Source organism: Bufo bufo, chromosome 1, assembly GCF_905171765.1.
Source record: "Bufo bufo chromosome 1, aBufBuf1.1, whole genome shotgun sequence".
Lineage (NCBI taxonomy): Eukaryota > Metazoa > Chordata > Amphibia > Anura > Bufonidae > Bufo > Bufo bufo.
The window spans coordinates 641,416,816-641,441,881 of record NC_053389.1 but is presented as its reverse complement, the minus strand read 5'-3'; the positions used below and the strand labels follow the sequence as shown (position 1 = coordinate 641,441,881).

At 45.3% G+C, this 25,066-nt stretch overlaps 1 protein-coding gene across 1 annotated transcript; it reads left to right on the top strand.

Annotated features, from left to right (window-relative positions):
• Positions 1-10,150: 10,150 nt before the first annotated feature.
• Positions 10,151-24,095, top strand: LOC120987154 (G2/mitotic-specific cyclin-B2-like). The gene is made up of 9 exons (XM_040415770.1): positions 10,151-10,410; positions 15,268-15,396; positions 15,998-16,111; positions 16,268-16,438; positions 22,623-22,781; positions 22,852-23,088; positions 23,313-23,453; positions 23,537-23,647; positions 23,727-24,095. Exons 1-9 carry the CDS (start codon positions 10,390-10,392, stop codon positions 23,829-23,831), a joined length of 1,188 nt encoding a protein of 395 aa, XP_040271704.1. The 5' UTR covers positions 10,151-10,389; the 3' UTR covers positions 23,832-24,095.
• Positions 24,096-25,066: the final 971 nt, after the last annotated feature.

Genomic DNA, 25,066 nt, shown 5'->3' with positions numbered 1-25,066 from the left:
CACGAATGGGTGGTGGGACAACTTCAATACCGATGGCTTTAATGCATTTGGGGTTGCCAGAGTTGTGATCATTCACGTGGCGGGACACAGCTGTGTCCCTCCTATTATTAATATCCCCTAAATGTTCCCCAATGCGTCTACGCAGTTAGCGCTTTGTTTTGCCTACATATTCCATTGGGCAGTCACACGTGATTTTATAAATGACCCCCCCGAGCGCGGCAGTCCTTAATGGGAAAGGAACGTTGTAGGTTGACACTGTGAAAAATTTTCTGTCTGTATTGTATTGCAGGCGACACAGCCACTACATCGAAAGCTACCTATGGGATTACGATGTAGCCAAGAACCACCCTTTGGTGCTGGATTGTAGTGGCTGTGTACCAAAATGTCACGCAAGCTATCCTTAACATCCGGGTCCATTAGTAGAATGGGCCAATGTTTTTGCAGAATGTCTCCCATTGGGCCAGCCGCCTCATCGAAAGTAGCTATCAGCTGGATTTTTCGCTCAACATCTGGTTAGGTTCTAGGGACCAATAGTTCAGTACGTGTAGATGACAGGGCAGTTTGATATGCCGGCCTTAGTACTGAATCTGGGTATCCTCTCACTAAAAACGGTTCCGGAAGATCGTAGCCTGATCCACAAACTCAGATTTTTTTAGAGCAATTACATCTCAGGCGCAGATATTGCCCCCGTTGTATCCCTCTTTTCAGAGGTCGGGGGTGGCTACTCTTCCAATGTAGAACCGAGTTAGTTGATGTAGGTTTGCGGTAAATAGTCGTAGCCAATTCGTCCGAGTTATTTTTAGAGATAAGGATGTCAAGAAAGGGGAGGCTATTACTATTCATCTCATATGTAAAACGTAATCCAATTTGATTGTGATTGAGCTCTTCCACAAGGTTCACAAAGGCCGACTCAGTCCCTGACCAGATGATAAATATATCATCAATGTACCTGGTCCACAGAGAAATGGGCCCGGTACATGAAGACAACACATCAGTGAACACTGTAGTGGCTTCTTGATATGTTTATATTGTGCCATTGCGTACTGCTGGTAGCATTCTAGTGCACCTGGTAGCCTGTTATACAGTCTGGTCCATAAATATTGGGACATCAACACAATTCTAACATTTTTGGCTCTATACACCACCACAATGGATTTGAAATGAAACGAACAAGATGTGCTTTAACTGCAGACTGTCAGCTTTAATTTGAGGGTATTTACATCCAAATCAGGTGTGAACGGTGTATGAATTACAATAGTTTGCATATGTGCCTCCCACTTGTTAAGGGACCAAAAGTAATGGGACAATTGGCTTCTCAGCTGTTTCATGGCCAGGTGTGTGTTATTCCCTCATTATCCTAATTACAATGAGCAGATAAAAGGTCCAGAGTTCATTTCAAGTCTGCTATTTGCATTTGGAATCTGTTGCTGTCAACTCTCAAGATGAGATCCAAAGAGCTGTCACTATCAGTGAAGCAAGCCATCATTAGGCTGAAAAAACACAACAAACCCATCAGAGGGATAGCAAAAACATTAGGCGTGGCCAAAACAACTGTTTGGAACATTCTTAAAAAGAAGGAACGCACCGGTGAGCTCAGCAACACCAAAAGACCCGGAAGACCACGGAAAACAACTGTGGTGGATGACAGAAGAATTCTTTCCCTGGTGAAGAAAACACCCTTCACAACAGTTGGCCAGATCAAGAACACTCTCCAGGAGGTAGGTGTATGTGTGTCAAAGTCAACAATCAAGAGAAGACTTCACCAGAGTGAATACAGAGGGTTCACCACAAGATGTAAACCATTGGTGAGCCTCAAAAACAGGAAGGCCAGATTAGAGTTTGCCAAACGACATCTAAAAAAGCCTTCAAAGTTCCGGAACAACATCCTATGGACAGATGAGACCAAGATCAACTTGTACCAGAGTGATGAGAAGAGAAGAGTATGGAGAAGGAAAGGAACTGCTCATGATCCTAAGCATACCACCTCATCAGTGAAGCATTGTGGTGGTAGTGTCATGGGGTGGGCATGTATGGCTGCCAATGGAACTGGTTCTCTTGTATTAATTGATGATGTGACTGCTGACAAAAGCAGCAGGATGAATTCTGAAATGTTTCCGGCAATATTATCTGCTCATATTCAGCCAAATGCTTCAGAACTCATTGGACGGCGCTTCACAGTGCAGATGGACAATGACCCAAAGCATACTGCAAAAGCAACCAAAGAGTTTTTTAAGGGAAAGAAGTGGAATGTTATGCAATGGCCAAGTCAATCACCTGACCTGAATCCGATTGAGCATGCATTTCACATGCTGAAGACAAAACTGAAGGGAAAATGCCCCAAGAACTGAAGACAGTTGCAGTAGAGGCCTGGCAGAGCATCACCAGGGATGAAACCCAGCGTCTGGTGATGTCTATGCGTTCCAGACTTCAGGCTGTAATTGACTGCAAAGGATTTGCAACCAAGTATTAAAAAGTGAAAGTTTGATTTATGATTATTATTCTGTCCCATTACTTTTGGTTCCTTAACAAGTGGGAGGCACATATGCAAACTGTTGTAATTCCTACACGGTTCACCTGATTTGGATGTAAATACCCTCAAATTAAAGCTGACTGTCTGCAGTTAAAGCACATCTTGTTTGTTTAATTTCAAATCCATTGTGGTGGTGTATAGAGCCAAAAATGTTAGATTTGTGTCAATGTCCTAATATTTATGGACCTGACTGTAGGTGGGGCTTACAGCCTTATCATCTCTCCCACTACCTGAGTGATCTCACTATGGAGGTATGTGGGAGCTTGGCTGTAAGTTGTATCTTAGCACCTCTCAGACGGTGTTCACACACCGTAGGTAGTCTAGTGGTAGGACCCATGCCACGCTGAGATACCTTGACGGTGGTGGAAAGGGGCTCCGATGTGTTCCTGACTGGAATACATTGGCTAAAGTCTCAGTTCTTAACATCAGCTTGAGGGATTAGCCAGTGCTGTCAGTTGCATATCATTGTGGTGCACCTTTTTTTTTTTTTTTTTAAATAAACTTTTATTTCAGGGAAAAGAAAATATACAATACATGCATACTATATATACATGACATTTATAAAAACATTATAGCGCTCTGACAATCTATTTATGACAAAATAACTATTTTCTTTCTTCCCCTTTTTTTCCCCCTTTAATTCTTTCCCCCTTACCCCCCCCCCCCCTCCCATATTGGCCAATACATTCTGCATATATAAATCTGATATTTAACATTCAGTATTTTAACTTTGTAAATATACATTCCGTCTGGCAATAAATCTTTGTCTCTATATTTCTAAGGCACTCGAACTTACTTTAATTGTGCCTTTTTTCCTTCACCCTCCGACTCCTACACCCTCCCTTGCATCTCCCTTCTTAACCTCCCTCCTTATCCCCCCCCCCCCTTTTTTTTTTTTTTTTTTTTGTCTTGTCTGAACACCTCGGTTACTATGAACGTCCCACCATCTAAAACCTTCTTATTTCAGTTTTCACACTTTCAGGTCTCCTAATTGGTCCTTTAGGTCCTCCTGTAGATACCACGTTGCGAGTTTAAAGGGTTCCATCAGTACAGGATACTCTGACTTGGGAATAAACTGTATCATGAACCCCCTCCACACTTTGTACAGTTTCTTCCCCAACACTTCTTTCCTGGTAACAGCCTCGCACCACTCCAGATGAAATAGACGTCTAACTCTATTCAACCACATTTCCACACTAGGGATGTCAGCCGAAAGCCATTGCGTTAATATGCACCTCTTTGCCTCCAGCATCATCTTATGCTCAAAAGTATTCAGGCCCTTCCTCTCACTGCCCCTTCCATCATCAGCTGGCTGCTTGTCCTCTGCCTGAAATATAACCAGAAGAGGTGATAGTTCAGAGCGTTTACTGCCCAGCTTTCTCATAGTTGTGAGCACCTGAGACCAAAAGCTCGCCAAACTAGGGCAAGACCAAATCCCATGGAACAGATCTGTCCCTGGCGTATTGCACTTTGGGCATGCAGTGATTCTATCTGGTTTAATTGGAGAATGTGGTAAATTAAATCCATATATTGCCCTATGCAAGATCTTGAAGTGAGTTTCTCTCATCTGTTCATTTGGTACTGCTTTGTAAAGCGCCTGGATACCTGCTCGAGCAATTGATTCCAGTTCCTCAACTCCTAGCTGATTCTCCCATTTTTTGAACAAGCTGGCTGCTACCTTGTCCTCCCAAGTTGTCCTCAATATCATGTAAATTTCTGAAATAGACATTCTACACTTATGACCTAAAAAGGAATCAAATTTGTTTTTCTGCCCCTCTTTGGATAGATCACTGATTATGCTCTTTACATAACTAAGGACCTGCATATATTGGAACTGTGTTGGTTTCTGAAAATTCCACCTCTCTTTCAGCTCATCTAACGATGCCCATCTGGTTTCCTTCTCATGGAACAGATCTCCTGCCTTGGTCACCCCTTTTTGAGCCCACTCTTGAAAGGTTTTCTCACTATGCCCAGGAGGGAAGTTGGGGTTACCCTGTAAAGGTAGATGCTTAGAAAATAAATATGGTAGGCCAAACAGTTTTCTCAAGTTTTTCCACGTAATAATTGTGTCTCTAAGAATGAGAGCCTTCTTTGCTATACTCGGGAGTTTCGATACTTTGGTGTGGAGTAGTGCTGTCAGGTTCCACGGTGATGCTAACTGACTCTCAACTCGTATGTTTGAATAAAATGTAGTCTTATTGACCCAGTCTAGTATGTGTCTACTAAGGCACGCCAGATTATAACCTCGCAGGTCTGGAAAGTTAAGGCCTCCCTGTTCCTTCTTAAGTTTTAGCTTTTTAAGTGCAATTCTTGCCCTCCTACCTCTCCACAAGAATTGTGTAAACCTCTTTTCCAGATCAATTACATCCGCATGACGTAAAAGGACAGGAATCGTTTGTAGAGGATACATCAGCTTTGATGTTCCCATCATCTTTATCAATTGGCATCTGCCCATTAAAGACAAGGGCAAATTCTTCCACCTGTCTAGATCTTTTTTAATTTTGACAAACAAGGGTGGGTAGTTCAACCTATATAAGGAGTGTGGTAGCTTCCCTATTTTGATCCCTAGATAGGTAATTTGGGTCGATGGTTTGGCTATACCAAATTTCCCTGTATCTATATTTCTCCCATCATCTCCTCGCGCCAAAGGAAGCACTTCGCATTTAGTCCTATTTACTGAGTACCCCGAATATTTCCCAAATTCACTGAGTAGATCCATCACCCTCCCTATGTGTTGTTCTGGGCGGGCCAGGAATAAAATTATGTCATCAGCAAACAGGGCCGCTTTTGCCTGACATCCCCCCACTTTGATACCTTCAAATACATTAGAATCACACAATTCTCTGGCTAGTGGCTCAAGCGCTAAATTAAATAGGAGTGGAGATAATGGGCACCCCTGACGTGTGCCTTTTTGAAGCTGAAAGGGCTTAGACAAGAAACCTTGGGTATATACTCTCGCTCTCGGGTTATGGTACATTTGGGATATATATGTCCTGAAAGCCCCATGGAACCCCATCTTATCTAGTACTGCTCCCAGCCATGCCCACCTTACGTTGTCAAATGCCTTTTCCGCGTCCAAGGTGAGCATGGCTGGAGACTCCCTCTCAACAGGAAGGTTCTGGACCCTATCCAAAACCGTCAAGACAGTCCTTATGTTTGTTACTGCTGACCTGCCTTTCACAAATCCCACCTGTTCCCTCCCTACTAACTGGGGGAGGAATGTAGCCAAGCGGTCCGCAACAATTTTCGCCATTAATTTCGCATCCACATTTATTAATGAGATGGGTCTATAAGAACCCGGGGCCACAGGATCTTTCCCTGGTTTTGGTAGCAATTTGATATATGACATGTTTTCATTATCTAGTCTCATACGACCCTGGAATACTCCATTGAATAATTCCAATAAAACCGGAGATATCTGAGGTATCATAGCTTTGTAGAACTCCCCGGTAAATCCATCCGGTCCCGGTGCTTTGGAATTACCCAAGTGTGTCATAGTATCCTGCAGTTCTTGTAATGTTATGTCCGCATTTAGAGTAAGGAGTTGCTCCTCAGACAATTTCTGTAACTTTACTCTGTTCAGTATAGTATCTGTCAAGTCGCCCTCTCCTTCTTCCTTATATAAGGCTTCATAATATGAGCCCACTATATTACTAATTGTAGCTGGGTCGTGACTCAATTTACCCTCCCCGTCCTTCAAGCATGTTATATACTGGGGGCCTCTCATCCCTTTGGCTAGGTTAGCCAGTAACCTCCCTGACTTATTACCAAATTTATACAGTTTTGCTTCCATTTCTGACTGTCTTAGGGACTCTCGTTCCTTCATACAGTTCTCAAAGATTTGGCGTTCAGTAACCCATTTTTGCTTGTTAGCCTCTGACGGGTTGTTCAAAAATTTTGAATAGGCCTCCCTAACTTTCTGACTCGCTTCCTTAAAAGAAAGATGTGCCTTTTTCTTAAAACTGCTCACATAGCCCATAATCCTCCCTCTTATCACCACCTTCGCCGTGTTCCAAAACAGCTGCGGATCTCCCATATGCTCCTCATTGTCAGTCTTGAACTCCTCCCACCATATGGACAACTTCTCCACAAATTCCTCTCTAGTACATAAATACGAGGGGAAGCGCCAAATATAATCTACTCCTCTTGGGAATGTCTCCGCAAGTTCTAGCGATATAGGAGCATGATCCGATATAACCATAGCACCAATCTCAGCCCCCTCCACCCTCTGTGTCAGTGAGTGGGAAAGGAGTATATAATCAATCCTTGACCATGAGGACTGCGAATTTGAGTAAAAAGTAAAACCCCGATCATCCGGGTGTAATTGGCGCCATGGATCCACCAGACCAGCCCCTCTCATGAGAGGTTGCATTCTATTATCTTGGGGTCCGTCAATCCCAGTCCTGTCTCCTACACGTCTTCTGTCCTCAACACCTCTAACCACAGAATTGAAATCCCCCCCAACAATCTTGTATTGATTTGCATCTCCCAACATTTTGGTCTCTAGCTCTTTAAAGAATGCACCATTTTTTGAATTAGGGCCATAGACATTATAAATGCTATATTGAGTGCCCTGAACCTGAATAAGTACTTGTACCCACCTGCCTATTGTATCTGCAGTATGACTTACAACAGTACAGTTAAGTTGTTTGTTTATCATAGTTATAACCCCCGCTTTCCTGTTATGCGCCGGGGCTCCATAAACTGAGCCCACCCACAACTTTTTCATCCTCTCGAAATCCTTCTCCTCCAGGTGAGTTTCCTGAAGGAGAACAATATCCGGTTTGAGTTTATTTAAGTGTCTAAGGATCATCCATCTTTTGTGGGGTGACCTAAGACCCTTTATATTCCACGAAATTACTTTCATCCTATTGCTTTACAATATGTTATCTTTGCAACCGGTTAAAGAAATATGTTCAGAGTAGACAAAAAATAACAGAACAAATAGATTACAATACTTCTTTAAGAAAAAATTCCCTCCCACACCACCCGTACCCTTTCCCTAACTGTTAGAGCAGCCTCTAACTATATTAATTCTGCTTAGACTTCCTTTTTTCTGGGTTGCGACACCCACCCACCTTCCTAACCAATGGCCTTATGAGCCTAAAGCCTCCTATATCTAGGATCAAAACATTAACTATAGCAACTGAACATATTCATGAACTATTAGCTTCCATCACCCTGACCCTCTTCACCCCACATTATCCGCGGTACTTAAAGGGTAACTCTCCCTGTTAACTTTTGAGTCCCTTATACATGACTATAACTCGCGCTGTGTCCCAGCGCCCGGTATCATATAAAGAGTCACCTCCTCGGATATGACTGCACCTCTCTTTTGGAAAAATGGTTACCAGTCATCCCTGGTCGGATCTCTCTGTCTTGTCGTTCCCGGTCAGGGTCCTGAGAGTCCATCTTTCGCCTCTCTCCTTCATTTCTATTCTGGCGCGGTGGTATAGGCCTCCGGCTGCACTCTCTCTCCTGTCGTCTGTTCTGCAGGGTCTCCACCATTTCCTCTGCCGCCAACGGCTCATGAAATATGACCACAGAACCATCAGCATGTGTAACTCGCAGCTTCGCCGGATACATTAGTTGGAATCTAATATGCCTTTGGTGTAATAAAGAGCAAACATGACTGAACTCCTTTCTTTTCTTGGCCACCGCCGCCGAGTAATCCGCAAACAAAAGTATAGTGCTGCCTTGTAATTTCAGAGGACTTTTCCTATTCCTGAAAGCTCTCAATATGGCCTCCTTATCACAGTAGTCCAAATATTTCATTATTACTTGGCGCGGCTTTGCATTCATATTATGTGGCCCTCCCGCTCTTTTCAGGTTTGAGTCTTCCTGGGGGCCAATTCTATGTGCCCTCTCAACTTTATGCCGCCCATCCAGACCCAGGGCCCTCGGCAGATCTAGCTCACAGAGTTCCTTTAACTCCACAGTTTTAACCGTTTCTGGCAAACCGATCAAGCGGAGATTGCTCCGCCGCGACCTATTTTCCAGGTCCTCCACCCTGTCAAACAAAATCATGTTCTGCTTGGACAATTCACTCAGGGTGCGCGCTTGAGTATTATTCTCACTTTCAATCAGCTGAGTTCTCTGTTCTAATTCTTCCAGTTTGGCGTCATGCTGATGAATCGCCTCATGTATCTGCTGCAGGGATGCTGACAACGTCTTCGTCAACGTATCCCTGATATCAGGAGCCAGGTAAGTAGCCACCTCTATTGCTAACGACTTGTAGTCTATTGCCTGCGCCGATATCACCGCCTGGTGAACTGTAGGTGACTCACCCCCTTCATGTGTCGCCTGTGATTCGGCTACCGGGCCTTGTACAGGGGTACTCGTCTCCGCCATCTTGCCTTGTGGTTCTCCCGCGCTGGCTCCCTTGGTAGATTTTGTGCTGCCGCTCCGCAGAAGATATCGCTCCATGTACGGAGCTCAGGGTTCAGTGGCAGGCCTTAGGCACTCTTTTGTTGTCCACCTCGCGTTCTGGTAACAGCGGGGGATCGGTCTGCAGGCGAGCGGGTGTCGGAGCTCTTTCACTCCACTGCTCGCATCCCAGCGCCGGAACCGGAAGTTCCGTGGTGCACCTTTTGTCTGCGCTATCACCTCTCTCAAAAATGAACACAATCAGTTTGTCTTGAAACTTCTCAGGTATCTCCTCACCCATAATGTTTTCCTTTTTGACAGCAAGCTATACCACCAGCTCAGGGGCACCCCAATGGGATGTGCACCATCCTATGCAAATTTGCTCCTGGGCTGGTGGGAAGCCACTACAGTGTTCACTGATGTGTTGTCTTCATGTACCGGGCCCATTTCTCTGTGGACCAGGTACATTGATGACATATTTATCATCTGGTCAGGGACTGAGTCGGCCTTTGTGAACCTTGTGGAAGAGCTCAATCACAATCAGATTGGATTACGTTTTACATATGAGATGAATAGTAATAGCCTCCCCTTTCTTCTAAGGGATTATTATTAATCTGACTGATTAAAAATTATGTTTTTATTAAGGATGACCGTTATTCTCTTCAGTTTCTGTACTGCAACTAAGCAAATCACAGCAAAAACAAAAACACCTGAAACATCACTCCTGGACTTCCCATAGTTGGGAGGTATGTGCAAATGAACAACTATTCAACCTCAAAGGTATTTCTTTTGCACAATAAACCAAAACTGTCCTCAGAACATGGAGAAAGTTGAGGTATAGAGGCTGGCTTCTTCCAATGCAGTTCAGGGATCAAAGGTTGATTATTTGCTATATACTGCGGTGGTAATTAATGGGTTAATGACATATGCTATAAGCAGCGTGATTCTCTCCATAAGAGATTTAAAAAAAAGAGAAAACTTTCCAATCAGAGGTCTACAAAAAAATGGCTCCCAGCCAACCTACCAGACTGCCACCTAGAAACACAGTCACAACATGGTGACTAGAATGTATGGGCTTCCAGGAGACGACGGTCACATGAAGAGGTCATGTGACTCCGAGGCGTGAGTGGGGAAAAACCTCTTCAAAAGGCAATACGTGACGTGGACAGCTATTTCCCATGGTCCTTTGCGGAATATTTTCTCGCGGTATTTCGAATGTTTAGTCGGATTTTACATTACAGACGACCCCGCAGCAGGACATCAGGAGGGGGAGGGGATAGAGACGTGTTAACTCCATTGGTTTCCAGGGCAGCGCGTTCCGTTGCAATCAGCCGTTAGACCAATAGGAAGTGAGCGTTCCCACAAGCTCCGACCAATCAGGAGACACGTAGCAATATTTAAAATTGATTGGGCGCTGTGGGGGTCAGACGCTGCTCCGAGGCCTCGGTGGTTTTTAGTGATTTTACCTCGTGTTTTACCGGGATTGTGTTGGAATGGCTACCCGCCGCGCTGCTGTAAGTACTGCAAGTGTCCCCGCCATGTGTTGTGAGCTTGTCTCGGTTCCTGCAGGCCCCTCCATATCATGGCGGCTCCATCTTTCTGTAGAGCCCTCCTGTAACCACCCGGGGCAGATCCTGCTGCCTGTATGTGTTAGGGGAGGCCCGGAGCGAACATGAGCGGATGGTCTCCTGCCCTGGGTGACAGTAGGAGGAAGCCTCACTGACAACACTACATGGGCTAGTGCTCTGCTCCCTTTCTCCTGGTCTCTGCCTCTTGCCTGTGTCTTATCTTTCTCTTGCGGATCAGTCTTTATTCTGCAGACTAGAACATGTCCTCTATGGAGGAGCAGCTGTTACTAGAGGTATCTGTACTATACAGGTCAGGGTACTTTCACACTGGCAGTGGATTATGGCAGGCAATTCTGTTGCTGGATCCGGCAATATGGATGCATTTGTGATCTGGATGCGGCTCCGTCCAACAAATGTATTGCAATACTGGATCCCTCTTTCTGGTTGTAATCTGGAAAAATGGAATATATATATATATATTTAAAAATTTCCCCACAAATTTTAATGGTCTGCACATGAATGGATCCAATTTGTTGAAACAATTGGGGCTGGCATTAATACATTTCAATGGATATTAATGCTGGATCCGGCAAGTGTTCAGGATTTTTAGCCAGAGAGGAAACTGCAGCACGCTGCGGTATTTTCTCCGGCCAAAAAACGTAAGAGGGACTGAACTGATGCATCCTGAACGGATTGATCTCCATTCAGAATGCATTAGGATAAAACAGATTTTTATTTTTCCCTGGTATTGAGCCCCTAGGATGGAACTAAATACTGGAAAACAAAAATGCTAGTGTGAAATTACCCCAGGGGGTGTTGCTAGGGTCTCAAAAGATCTGGGGCCCAAGGCATATGGCCCAATTCTGGGGTGACCAAATGCACTCCCCTCCCCAGAAAACACTAGCACTGAAGAGATTTTGCTGTACAGCAGCGCGTACCTCAGGTGACGTCTCCTCTGATGTAGTTCTCCTCCATTTTGTCTGTACAATTTCTCTCAGCCCTGCATAATCTCTGTACAGTGTGACACACGGACATCTTAGCTTCCTCACATTTCTATAATCTCCCGACCTGGAGTCCCCACTGTTATCCTGCTGCTTGCTGTACCACCAAATACTATCCTGAAGGAAAATGAGTGCCCCCCCCCCCCCCCCCATAGTAATAGTGCTCCTCATAGTCCCACCAATAGTAATGCCCTCATTAGTAATACTGCCCCTACAGTGCCACCAACAGTGATGGTGCTCCCCAAGAGTGCCTCCAGTATTCATAATGGCCTTTCAGAGTGCCCCCCAGTAGAAATAAGGCCCCCCTATCCCCCCAGTGGTAATAATGCTCTCTACAGACCCCTCAGTAGTAATGAGGCCCCCCATAGTGCTCCTAGTAGAAATAATGTGGCTCTGTAAGTCCCTCCAATAGAGCCCCCAGTAATAAGAATGCCTTATGGATTTATAGCCCCCTACTGTGTTAATGCTCACCCTGAAGTGCCCCTGTAGTTATATTCCTCTGTTTACTGTCCTCAGTCCCTCCACCATAGAGTCCCATGTAAATAACATTTGCCCCCCAGACACCTCTAACATGCAGTCCCATGTAAATGGCATTACCCCTCAACATTCCTTTCACACCTGCGTTATTCTTCTCCGGCATTGAGTTCCGTCCTAGGGGCTCAATACCGGAAAAGAACTGATCAGTTTTATCCTAATGCATTCTGAATGGAGAGCAATCCGTTCAGGATGTCTTCAGTTCAGTCTTTTTTTACTTTTCAGGACGGAGATTTTTTTTTTTCGCCGTTCAAAATCCCTGAACGCTTGCCAGCATTTTTTTTCCATTGAAATGCATTCATGCCGGATCTGTCCCTGAGTGTTCTGGCAAAATGGATCCGGCATTGCGGTCTGTGCATGCTCGGACCAAATGAAATTTGAAAAATAAATGACGGATCCGTTTTTCCGGATGACACTGGAGACGGATCCGGCATTTCAATGCATTTGTCATATGGATCAGGATCCTGATCATTCTGACAAATGCCATCAGTTTGCATCTGGCCTGCAGTTCTGGTGATGGAACTGCCTGCCGGAATCCTCTGCTGCAAGTGTTAAAGTACCCTAAATAACATCAGTCCCATGCAAATCACTTTCCTCCCTTCAGCCCTAACATACAGTCCCAGTTAAATAACAACTCCCAGCATTGCTGCCTCTCCCTACACTTACCTCTCCTCATGTAGTAGATCTCACCACAGCTTCTTCCCAGGACTTCTCTTCACTGCTGAGCTGTCCTCTCCTGCACTGGTCACATGACAGTGACATCATCGCAGGTCCTTTTCAGCTACTGCATTAAGAACTGATAACATGGGCTGTGATGTCACCACACTTCCTTCAGCTCTTGCAGGGCATTAGATTCAATTGTATTGCCGTCCTGAGGTTGGCAATACAGTTGGATCTGGCAGGCAGGACATTTGGGGCCCAGGCCCTGAATGTTTTAACCTAGCAATACCCCTGAAGTACCATGTGTGTGTGTATATGGTACTGCCATGAGCTTCAGTATTCTGAATACTTGTGCATGTGTTTCCTCTGATACTGAATAGAGCTCATCTGTGACTTAGAGCAGCCATTTTGGCCTAGGGTTAGGATGATTGCAGGTTTAGCAATTTATATAATGCCAGTGGTCATTAACCTCGTTCCCATCATCACTGGTGCTCACTGAACTTTACCATCTTGAGTGTGGGAGGAAACAAGGAATGTAAGTACTTGTAAAGTGTTTCTGAGGGCTCACTACTGGACTATATACCCTCCCATGGTGAAGTGAACTCTGAAAGGGTTATTTGGGATAATCGAGCACCATTCATTCCATGGTGCTGTACCTAGAGGGGTATACATGCATAAAGTCCTCAGGCTAGGTAATCGGTATCAGATTGGTGAAGGTCTGTCCCCTGGCATCACCACTGACAAGTTGTCTGAAAAGGCTTAGGTGCTCTGAGTGAGGCCTTTTCCTAGGCTGTGACATCACCATACATTGGTCACATGTCCTAGGTCCAGTCCTGTTTAAAGGGGTTGTCCAAGTTATGAAAAAATATAGCACAGTAAATCTGATTGGCTGCCATATATAGCTAGGCAAGTTTTGGGGAGAAAATATTTACTCATTGCCCTGTTTACCTGTAGTAACAATCTCTGCCCATCCTCCCCCTGCTCTAAGGGAGTGAATACAAGAGCTGCCCTGAGTGACATGTCTGCCTGCTGGGAAACTCTGCAGCATGTTGTATGTGTGGGACTACAAGTCCCAGCTGTATAATGACACTGCTAAGGGAGTGAATACAAGTGCTGCCCTGAGTGAGATGTCTGCCTGCTGGGGGACTCTGCAGCATGTTGTATGTGTGGGACTACAAGTCCCAGCTGTATAATGACACTGCTGATACACACAGGATCTACCCCCCCCCCCCCCCCCTGTTCTTGTGTAATGCTCTGCAGAACTCCTCCAGTCTGCCAGCATTTGTCTCCTCACTGCCTGCAGCTACTTGGTAAAGCCTTCAGCCCCGAGTCTGTGCAGGTTAAAGTTTCCTGAAGCATCCAGGGAGAGAGCAGACAGCAGCTTGGTGCTTGAAATTGTTAATTTGCATTTGAAGAACAGATATCTGCAGTTCTGCATGATCAACCCTACCAGGCAGTGTAACTGGCTTAATAGGGTTAATCATGCTGATAGAGGCTCTTTATTTCCAGAGTTCAGACTTATTAGCAGATCGGGCTTCTGTTAAATTCAACCGGGCAGACTTCTGGTGGTAGGACACATGTGAAGAACACTGACCCTTCTAGTTATCTATCAAATTTTTTTCATATATGGTTTTCCTCACTAGCAGTTACTGAGGCAAGATAAGACGCTGCCCCCAACCGGCTGGGAATCGGCAGAGCGCTCCAGTGCTTGCTGTTCCAGTAGCTCCCATTATGGTGCATGAGGGCTACAGAGTGCATGGTACAGCGAGCTGCTATGCCTCCTTAAGGGTCCATTCAGATGTTCATAGTTCTGGGGCCACGTCCATTGTGCAACTTTGCGGGACAGGTCCAGACCCATTCATTTCAATGGGTATGCACCACATGCTGTCCATCTGTGGCCCTGCAAAAAGAGCATGTCCTATTCACATTTGTGGACAAGAATAGGCATTTCAGTCATAGGGCTGGCCATTTGTCATCCGCAAAATGCAGAACACACAGCCGATATCTGTTTTGGACCCTAACTCGGAAACGCTAGAGCTTTCTGTGCTATTCTCATGCGGTGCAGTGGGAGCTACTGAAACGGTAAGTGCCGGCTGAGACTGTTTTCTCACCTTAGTAATGGCAAGAGCAGTCCCCTTAAACCCCCCCCCTTCATGATCATTAAAGAGGACCTTTCACCGATTATTACACTATGAACTAACTATACAGACATGGAGAGCGGCGCCCGGGGATCTCACTGCACTTACTATTATCCCCGGGCGCCGCTCCGTTGTCCTGCTAAGTGCAGTGAGATCCCCGGGCGCCGCTCTCCATGTCTGTATAGTTAGTTCATAGTGTAATAATCGGTGAAAGGTCCTCTTTTTAAAGGGGTTTTCCAGGATTTGGATACAAGGCACAACACTATAAAATGCTGAGGGAGTCCTCAGTGCTCACCCCATTCCTTAATCAGCTGATCCACAGCCATTCCAGGACTCGCCCAAGTCCTGGAGAAACCTTTTAGAACTTAAGGCGATGAGAGCAGCGTGGTATCTGTTCCCAGTTGGATACCAGCCAGTTACATGGACTGAAGTCTTGAGTTTAGTCCCTGAACCTGTACTTGTCTTTTCAGATCTCCCGTGAAGTGGACAATGCTGTTGCAGGAGCGATGAGAGCTAAAGCTCAGATGAATATTAGGAGAGCAGCTCTGGGAGAAATAGGAAATAAGGTGACAGTGCGTGGCAAGCAGCCTGCGGTAAAGGTATGTATTGTGCAGCATTGGAGCTTGCAATTTACTGGACCACAAATGATTAACCTGTTAAGGACCATCCATTGCCCACTTAGTAAGTCCTGCAGAATGAGGTGACTTGTAGTTGCATGTACCTTTTAGCCTTTGGTTTATTGGATGAGCTGTCTGTATTTAAAGGGGGTTCTGGAGTTTGTTTAAACTAATCTATCCTCTGGATAGATCATCGGCATCTGATCAACAGGGGTCTGACACCCGGGCCCCCCACCGATCAGCTGTTTGAGAAGGCAGTGGTGCTGCAGCCTTCTTACTGTTTACCACTGGCCCAGTGACATCATGCCTTGTATCAACTGGCCTGGGCAGGGATAAGCTCCATTCAAGGTAACAGCTTAGCCCCGCCCAGGCCAGTGATGTCAGTGGTAAACAGTTAGAAGGCCGCAGTGCTGCTGGAGCGCCGCTGCCTTATCAAACAGCTGATCGGCGGAGGTCCTGGGTGTCGGGGGGGCCCCCGCCGATCACATGCTGATCTATCCTCTGGTTAGATCATCAGTTAAAACAAACTGCAGAACCCCTTTAAGTTTCTATTATAACAGAACTTATGCTTTATCATTGACAGAACTCAAATGCTGTGGTGAAGCCAACCAAACCTGTAACTACTAAAGTGGCAAATGCCAATGCAAAACCTAAGGTTGTCCCTCTAAAAGGGATTGTGATTGAAGCTCCAGCTAAGGTAAGTTTTTAGTTGTGGAAGGCATCATGTTTTACTCCAGTGTATAGGATTGCCAGATGTCTGCTTCTAAAGTAGAATGGTTTAGGTGTTGGAGTATATTAGGACCCCGTGACTGTAAATATGGCAGGGTCTTATTGTTTCTAACATGTCTTAAAGGAATCTTCTCCAGTTCCTATGGATGTGTCAATGAAGGAGGAAGAGGAACTTTGTCAAGCTTTCTCTGATGCTCTGAGTGGTGTGGAAGATATTGATGCTGAAGATGGTGGAAACCCACAACTATGCAGCGAGTATGTATTGGATATCTACAACTACCTGAGACAGCTGGAGGTAAGTGCTAACCTAGTTTTTTACAATAGTTGGTGGCTTGATATGTCAGATTTAGACTTATATTAGTGGAGGTCTGGGTGCTGAGACTCCCACTGATCTTTAGAACAAGGGGATATGAGCGCTCACACTGCTGCTGAGGATTAAACCCAGACTAGACTTTTATGGGGTATGTCTTGTGCAGCAATGATGAAACTCAATATGTGCACGCTTCTCTCCCCTCATCTTAGAGGTCAGTGGAGGTCTTGCCACTTGGACCCCCACTGCTCAAAATTTTGTAGGACATCAAATTCTTTTAAAGGGAACCTGTCACCGGGAATTTGTATAGAGCTGAGGACATGGGTTGCTAGATGGCCGCTAGCACATCCGCAATACCCAGTCCCCATAGCTCAAAAAACTGATTTGATACATATGCAAGTTAACCTGAAATGAGTCGGGGACAGGAATCATCTCGGGTTAATTTGCATATGTATCAAATAGTAGTTTTTTTGACACAATAAAAGCACACAGAGCTATGGGGACTGGGTATTGCGGATGTGCTAGCGGCCATCTAGCAACCCATGTCCTCAGCTATATACACAATCCTGGTGACAGGTGCCCCTTAAAGTTGGTGACTATTTAACCATCTAGACATAAGATGTGCAACTTGTCAGGGCTTTGGTCACTAGATGGCTAAAGAATTCAGGGTTTTGACTAATGATAGGAAGCCCCCCTGTCAGTCTCCAGACTGGATTACAGATGTTCAGCTTGCTGTTATCTACTGTGATGCTGGCAAGGAACTCTAAGTTGCTTTTTGTATTGGACTTGAGGTTTTGAGCTTCAGTAACATGGCAAAGGATAGTCTATGTGCTAAACCAAAACCTACATTTATAGCTCAATCCTCACTGCTCAAGTGGTCCTGGTTGGTACAGCAGTGATATCACTTAATTCATGTGAGTGCTTCAGCACTGGAGTAATAGGAACTCATGATTTTATGAACTTCCTCCTGATTATACCTCCTAACCACAGTTTCAAAACTGTAGATAACCATTAAAGACTTGAGGGCTGCTTAACCACCTCCGGACCGCCTAACGCAGGATCGCGTTCCGGAGGTGGCAGCCCTGCGCAGAGTCACGCATATATGCGTCATCTCGCGATGGGCGAGATTTCCTGTGAACGCGCGCACACAGGCGCGCGCGCTCACAGGAACGGAAGGTAAGAGAGTTGATCTCCAGCCTGCCAGCGGCGATCGTTCGCTGGCAGGCTGGAGATGTGTTTTTTTTTAACCCCTAACAGGTATATTAGACGCTGTTTTGATAACAGCGTCTAATATACCTGCTACCTGGTCCTCTGGTGGTCCCCTTTGTTTGGATCGACCACCAGAGGACACAGGTAGCTCAGTAAAGTCCCACCAAGCACCACTACACTACACCCCCCCCCCCCCCGTCACTTATTAGCCCCTGATCACCACTGATCACCCCATATAGACTCCCTGATCACCCCCCCTGTCATTGATTACACCCCTGTCATTGATCAACCCCCTGTAAAGCTCCATTCAGACGTCCGCATGATTTTTACGGATCCACTGATGGATAGATCGGATCCGCAAAACGCATCCGGACGTCTGAATGAAGCCTTACAGGGGCGTGATCAATGACTGTGGTGATCACCCCATATAGACTCCATGATCACCCCCCTGTAAAGCTCCATTCAGATGTCCGCATGATTTTTACGGATGCACTGATAGATGGATCGGATCCGCAAAACGCATCCGGACGTCTGAATGAAGCCTTACAGGGGCGTGATCAATGACTGTGGTGATCACCCCATATAGACTCCCTGATCAACCCCCCTGTCATTGATCAACCCCCCTGTCATTGATCAACCCCCCTGTCATTGATCAACCCCCCTGTCATTGATCAACCCCCCTGTCATTGATCAACCCCCCTGTCATTGATCAACCCCCCTGTCATTGATCAACCCCCCTGTCATTGATCAACCCCCCTGTCATTGATCAACCCCCCTGTCAGGCTCCATTCAGATATTTTTTTGGCCCAAGTTAGCAGAATTTTTTATTTTTTTTTTTTCTTACAAAGTCTCATATTCCACTAACTTGTGTCAAAAAATAAAATCTCACATGAACTCCCCATACCCCTCACGGAATCCAAATGCGTAAAATTTTTTTGACCTTTATATTCCAGACTTTTCTCACGCTTTAGGGCCCCTAGAATGCCAGGGCAGTATAAATACCCCACATGTGACCCCATTTCGGAAAGAAGACACCCCCAGGTATTCCGTGAGGGGCATATTGAGTCCATGAAAGATTGAAATTTTTGTCCCAAGTTAGCGGAACGGGAGACTTTGTGAGAAAAAAATTAAAAATATCAATTTCCACTAACTTGTGCCAAAAAAAAAAAAATTTCTATGAACTCTCCATGCCCCTCATTGAATACCTTGGGGTGTCTTCTTTCCAAAATGGGGTCACATGTGGGGTATTTATACTGCTCTGGCATTCTAGGGGCCCCAAAGCGTGAGAAGAAGTCTGGTATCCAAATGTCTAAAAATGCCCTCCTAAAAGGAATTTGGGCACCTTTGCGCATCTAGGCTGCAATAAAGTGTCACACATCTGGTATCGCCGTACTCAGGAGAAGTTGGGGAATGTGTTTTGGGGTGTCATTTTACATATACCCATGCTGGGTGAGAAAAATATCTTGGTCAAATGCCAACTTTGTATAAAAAAATGGGAAAAGTTGTCTTTTGCCAAGATATTTCTCTCACCCAGCAAGGGTATATGTAAAATGACACCCCAAAACACATTCCCCAACTTCTCCTGAATACGGCGATACCACATGTGTGACACTTTTTTGCAGCCTAGGTGGGCAAAGGGGCCCATATTCCAAAGAGCACCTTTAGGATTTCACAGGTCATTTACCTACTTACCACACATTAGGGCCCCTGGAAAATGCCAGGGCAGTATAACTACCCCACAAGTGACCCCATTTTGGAAAGAAGAGACCCCAAGGTATTCGCTAATGGGCATAGTGAGTTCATGGAAGTTTTTATTTTTTGTCACAAGTTTGTGGAATATGAGACTTTGGATGAAAAAAAAAAATAAAAAAAAAAAAGCATTTTCCACTAACTTGTGACAAAAAATAAAAAATTCTAGGAACTCGCCATGCCCCTCACGGAATACATTGGGGTGTCTTCTTTCCAAAATGGGGTCACTTGTGGGGTAGTTATACTGCCCTGGTATTCTAGGGGCCCAAATGTGTGGTAAGGAGTTTGAAATCAAATTCAGGAAAAAATGAGGAGTGAAATCCGAAAGGTGCTCTTTGGAATATGGGCCCCTTTGCCCACCTAGGCTGCAAAAAAGTGTCACACATCTGGTATCCCCGTACTCAGGAGAAGTTGAGGAATGTGTTTTGGGGTGTCTTTTTACATATACCCATGCTGGGTGAGATAAATATCTTGGTCAAATGACAACTTTGTATAAAAAAATGGGAAAAGTTGTCTTTTGCCAAGATATTTCTCTCACCCAGCATGGGTATATATAAAATGACACCCCAAAACACATTCCCCACCTTCTCCTGAGTACGGAGATACCAGATGTGTGACACTTTTTTGCAGCCTAGGTGGGCAAAGGGGCCCATATTCCAAAGAGCACCTTTCGGATTTCACAGGTCATTTTTTACAGAATTTGATTTCAAACTCCTTACCACACATTTGGGCCCCTAGAATGCCAGGGCAGTATAACTACCCCACAAGTGACCCCATTTTGGAAAGAAGAGACCCCAAGGTATTCGCTGATGGGCATAGTGAGTTCATAGAACTTTTTATTTTTTGTCACAAGTTAGTGGAATATGAGACTTTGTAAGAAAAAAAAAAAGCATTTTCCGCTAACTTGTGACAAAAAATAAAATTCTATGAACTCACTATGCCCATCAGCGAATACCTTAGGGTGTGTACTTTCAGAAATGGGGTCATTTGTGGGGTGTTTGTACTGTCTGGGCATTGTAGAACCTCAGGAAACATGACAGGTGCTCAGAAAGTCAGAGCTGCTTCAAAAAGCGGTAAGGCTTGTCTATGGCCTGTCTCACACTTGCAGGGAACAGCATTCTGGCACTGCCAAAAGCAAACTCATTGCCTTCCAGTCCCATTCACTAATGGGGGACCGGCTTCAAATCTGGCAAATGTGCTAAGTGGCCAGATCTCTGCCAGTCCCCATTATAGTGAATGGGGCTGGTGGGTGTTAACGTCCAGCAGTGCTAGATATGGACACTGGCTGCTGGAGATGGTAAACACGAGTGTGAAAAGCCTTAACCCTTTCAACCCTGGTCCAGTTTACCTTTCTGCCCAGGCCATTTTATTTTTTTCTTTCAAATCTGAAGTATCACTTTATGTGGTAATAACTTAAACGCTTTTGCTTAGCCAGGCCATTCTGAGATTTTCTTGTCATATATTGTACTTCATGACGGTAGTAAAATTGAGTCAAAATACTTAAATTTTTATTTATGTAAAACAAATTTACCAAAACTGCAAATGTACACATTTCAATTTCTCTTATAATAACTCTAAAAATAGTTAATACTAGGGATCAACCGATTATCGGTTTGGCCGATATTATCGGCCGATATTGAGGATTTTGAACGTTATCGGCATCTATTTTGCCGATATACCAATAACGTATTGGGAACACAGAACGCGCTGCTCTCAGCGCGTTCTGTGTTCCCTCCGCAGCACAGGGGAGAAGGAAGCAGTGTCTCCTCCCCCTGTGCTGCTGCCGCCAATAACAGAAGACAAGAGGAGGGGAGGGGCTGTGGCCGCTGCGCCACCAATGAAGATAAGCCTTTCATTCATATACAGGAGGCAGGAGCTGGCTGCAGAATCACATAGCCGGCCTCTATGAGCGGTAGCTGCAATCTGCGGTAGTTAACTCCTCAGGTGCCGCGGATCGCATGCTACCGCTCATAGAGGTCGGGAGCCGGCTATGTGATTCTGCAGCCAGCTCCCGCCTCCTGTATATGAATGATTGAGAGACTTATCTTCATTGGTGGCGCAGTGCGCCCCCACCCCAATCCCAGCCAATAGTAAAAACATTGGTGGCGCAGTGCGCCCCACCCAGTATTACTCATTGGTGGCAGCCACAGGATCCCCTGCTCCTCCGATCGGAGCCCCAGCTGTGTAAGCCTGGGGCTCCGATCGGTTACCATGGCAGCCAGGACGCTATTGAAGCCCTGGCTGCCATGGTAAGCTCCATGCTGCTGTGTGCACAAAGCACAGAGCAGCAGGGACAGTGTGAGATCCTATTCACCCTGATAGATCTCTATCAGGGGGAATAGGACAAGGGTTCCAGTCCCTAAGGGGGCTAAAAGTTAGTAAAAAAAAAAACCACAAAAATATTAAGTATAAATGAGAGACTTCTAAAAAAAAAAACACATTAACAATAAACATATTAATTTTCAGCAGATTTGTGTAGGAATTTTTTTTTTTTCTCAAAAATGAAAATTCCCAGAATATCGGTATAAATTATCGGCCTGAAAGTTCACAAATTATTGGTATTGGCCCTAAAAAATCAATATCGGTCGATCCCTAGTTAATACTTTACATTCCTCATATGTCTACTTCATGTTTGGATCACTTTGTGAATGCCATTTTATTTGGGGACATTAGCAGGTTTAGAAGCAAGTCTTGAAAATTTTCAGAATTTCCAAAACTTTTTTTTAAGTGGGTCTGATCCCCTTTACAATGCATCACAATACTTCTGTATTGTGATGCATCGGCTGTAAGTATAATACACTTACAGCCTGCTTGCCTGTGAGATCCAGGGGGCTGAATCTTACAGGAAGGCAGCCATGATGCCCAAGTAAGGCATCGGGCTGCCATCGGGACCCCCGTCACAGCAGCACAAGGACCAATTGGAAGCTCTCTCCCTCCACACATTGCACATGCTGTACAGCACATCAAGGGTTAATGCGCCGGCATCTGTTTTCACTGATGCAGGGGTTCGGCTATCGGTCACTGCTGGACCCCTGCTGCTGATCGGGCGGGTGCTGGAGCTGCGCCTGCCCGATCAGCCTGCAGTAATAGTACAGCATTGGGCGGCAAGTCACATCCCACTGTGCCGTACTATTACGGCGCTGGTTGGGAAGGTTAAATCTTAGTTTACAAGCACTTTGAAATTATTTTTTTTTTTTTTTGTTATCTCTAGCTCGAGCAGTCAATAAAGCCAAGATACCTGGAGGGAAAGGAAGTAAATGAACGAATGAGGGCTATTTTGGTTGACTGGATAGTCCAAGTACACTCCAGGTTCCAACTACTTCAGGAAACACTGTACATGGGTATTGCCACTATGGATCGGTTTCTTCAAGTAAGTGTTACTTGTGGGATTGTTGTCTTGTGTTAGAGATAATCTAAAACTAATGTCTCTCTGTACATAGGTTCAACCTGTCTCTCGTGGAAAGCTTCAGTTGGTTGGGGTAACTGCACTTCTCGTGGCTTCCAAATATGAAGAGATGTACACCCCAGAGGTTTCTGACTTCGTTTACATCACAGACAATGCTTACACAGCAAATCAAATTAGAGAAATGGAAGTCTTAATGCTACGTGAGCTGAACTTTGACTTGGGGCGTCCACTACCACTTCACTTCCTGAGACGTGCTTCAAAGTCCTGCAGTGTAAGTGTCCAGCGGCCTGATGGGAAGGAGTGGTGGGCAACTTGGCCTGGCATCAAATGCAACCATTTTTTTAAAGCAATTGAGCAAGGCTAGAATGAAGCAATGTACAGCCTCAAACTTCCCCCATGCACACTTTTCTTCAGGCATTTTGAAAGACTTATATAGTTTAGCCATAAGGCTTCTTGAGTTGGTAGAGTGCCTTATAACATCTGGTCTCTCTACAGGCTGATGCAGAGCAGCACACACTAGCCAAGTATCTAATGGAGCTAACCCTCATTGACTATGACATGGTCCACTTTAGACCTTCTGAAATAGCATCAGCTGCACTCTGTCTGGCACAGAAGGTCCTTGGTCAAGGCAGCTGGGTAAGTTGTGCGGGAGCATGCTGATCCTGCATGGTCATTGGATAAGTAACACTGCTGACTTGTACTTTTGCCTTCTTCTCTAGGGAGCTACTCAGCATCACTACACTGGGTACTCTGAGGAAGACTTGTCTCTTATCATGAAGCACCTGGCTAAGAATGTTACCAAAGTCAACAAGAACCTGACGAAGCATGTGGTATGTTTTTTAGACTGAGGGGCGCAGACTTGGTGACTAAATCAATAGTTGCCTGTAAATTCTTGTGTATCTGTTTCAGGCTGTGAGATCCAAGTATGCCAGCAGCAAGCTAATGAAGATCAGCACCATCCCACAACTGATGTCTCCAATAATTACAGACCTGGCTGGAAGTCTTGCCTCCTAATAAAACTGATCTGTACAGCATGAGGACTCTACTTTTTGCACTTTTATAACACTGCCATTTTGGGCATTAATGCTGCTGACTCTGTAAATACGGTTTTATGACTTTTTTTTATGTTCCGAGAGCTTTGGGAAACTGCTTTAACATTTCTCTATTAAATAAACCTGTTTTTTTAAGACCACTGTTTCTATTGGGTTGAATTCTAGGCATTGGTACTGTTCAGAAATGTTGACAGGTTCTAGTACTAACTGTTCCTGTAGGCCTAGAAGTTGCAGGAAACATGTCCACATGAAAATGCAGCATGTTGTAGAACTGGAAGAGTTGGGCGACTTATGTGGAAAAAGCAAAGTTTGTAATTTAACCGCCTCCGGACCGCCTAACGCAGGATCGTGTTCCGGAGGCGGCAGCCCTGCGCACAGTCACGCATATATGCGTCATCTCACGAGACTTCCTGTGAACGCGCGCACACAGGCGTGCGCGTTCACAGGATCGGAAGGTAAGCGAGTGGATCTCCAGCCTGCCAGCCGTTTTTTTTTACCCCCTAACAGGTATATTAGACGCTGTTTTGATAACATCGTCTAATATACCTGCTACCTGGTCCTCTGGTGGTCCCCTTTGTTTGGATCGACCACCAGAGGACACAGGCAGCTCAGTAAAGTAGCACCAAACACCACTACACCCCCCCCCCCCCCCCCCGTCACTTATTAACCCCTTATAGACTCCCTGATCACCCCTTATAGACTCCCTGATTACCCCCCCCTTGTCATTGATTACCCCCCTGTCATGCTCCATTCAGACGTCCGCATGATTTTTACGGATCCACTGATAGATGGATCGGATCCGCAAAACGCATACGGACGTCTGAATGGAGCCTTACAGGGGCGTGATCAATGACTGTGGTGATCACCCCATATAGACTCCCTGATCACCCCCCTGTCATTGGTCACCCCCCTGTAAGGCTCCATTCAGACATTTTTTTTGGCCCAAGTTAGCGGAAATTATTTTTTTTTCTTACAAAGTCTCATTCCACTAACTTGTGTCAAAAAATTAAATCTCACATGAAGTCACCATACCCCTCACGGAATCCAAATGCGTAAATTTTTAGACATTTATATTCCAGACTTCTTCTCACGCTTTAGGGCCCCTAGAATGCCAGGGCAGTATAAATACCCCACATGTGACCCCATTTCAGAAAGAAGACACCCCCAGGTATTCCGTGAGGGGCATATTGAGTCCAT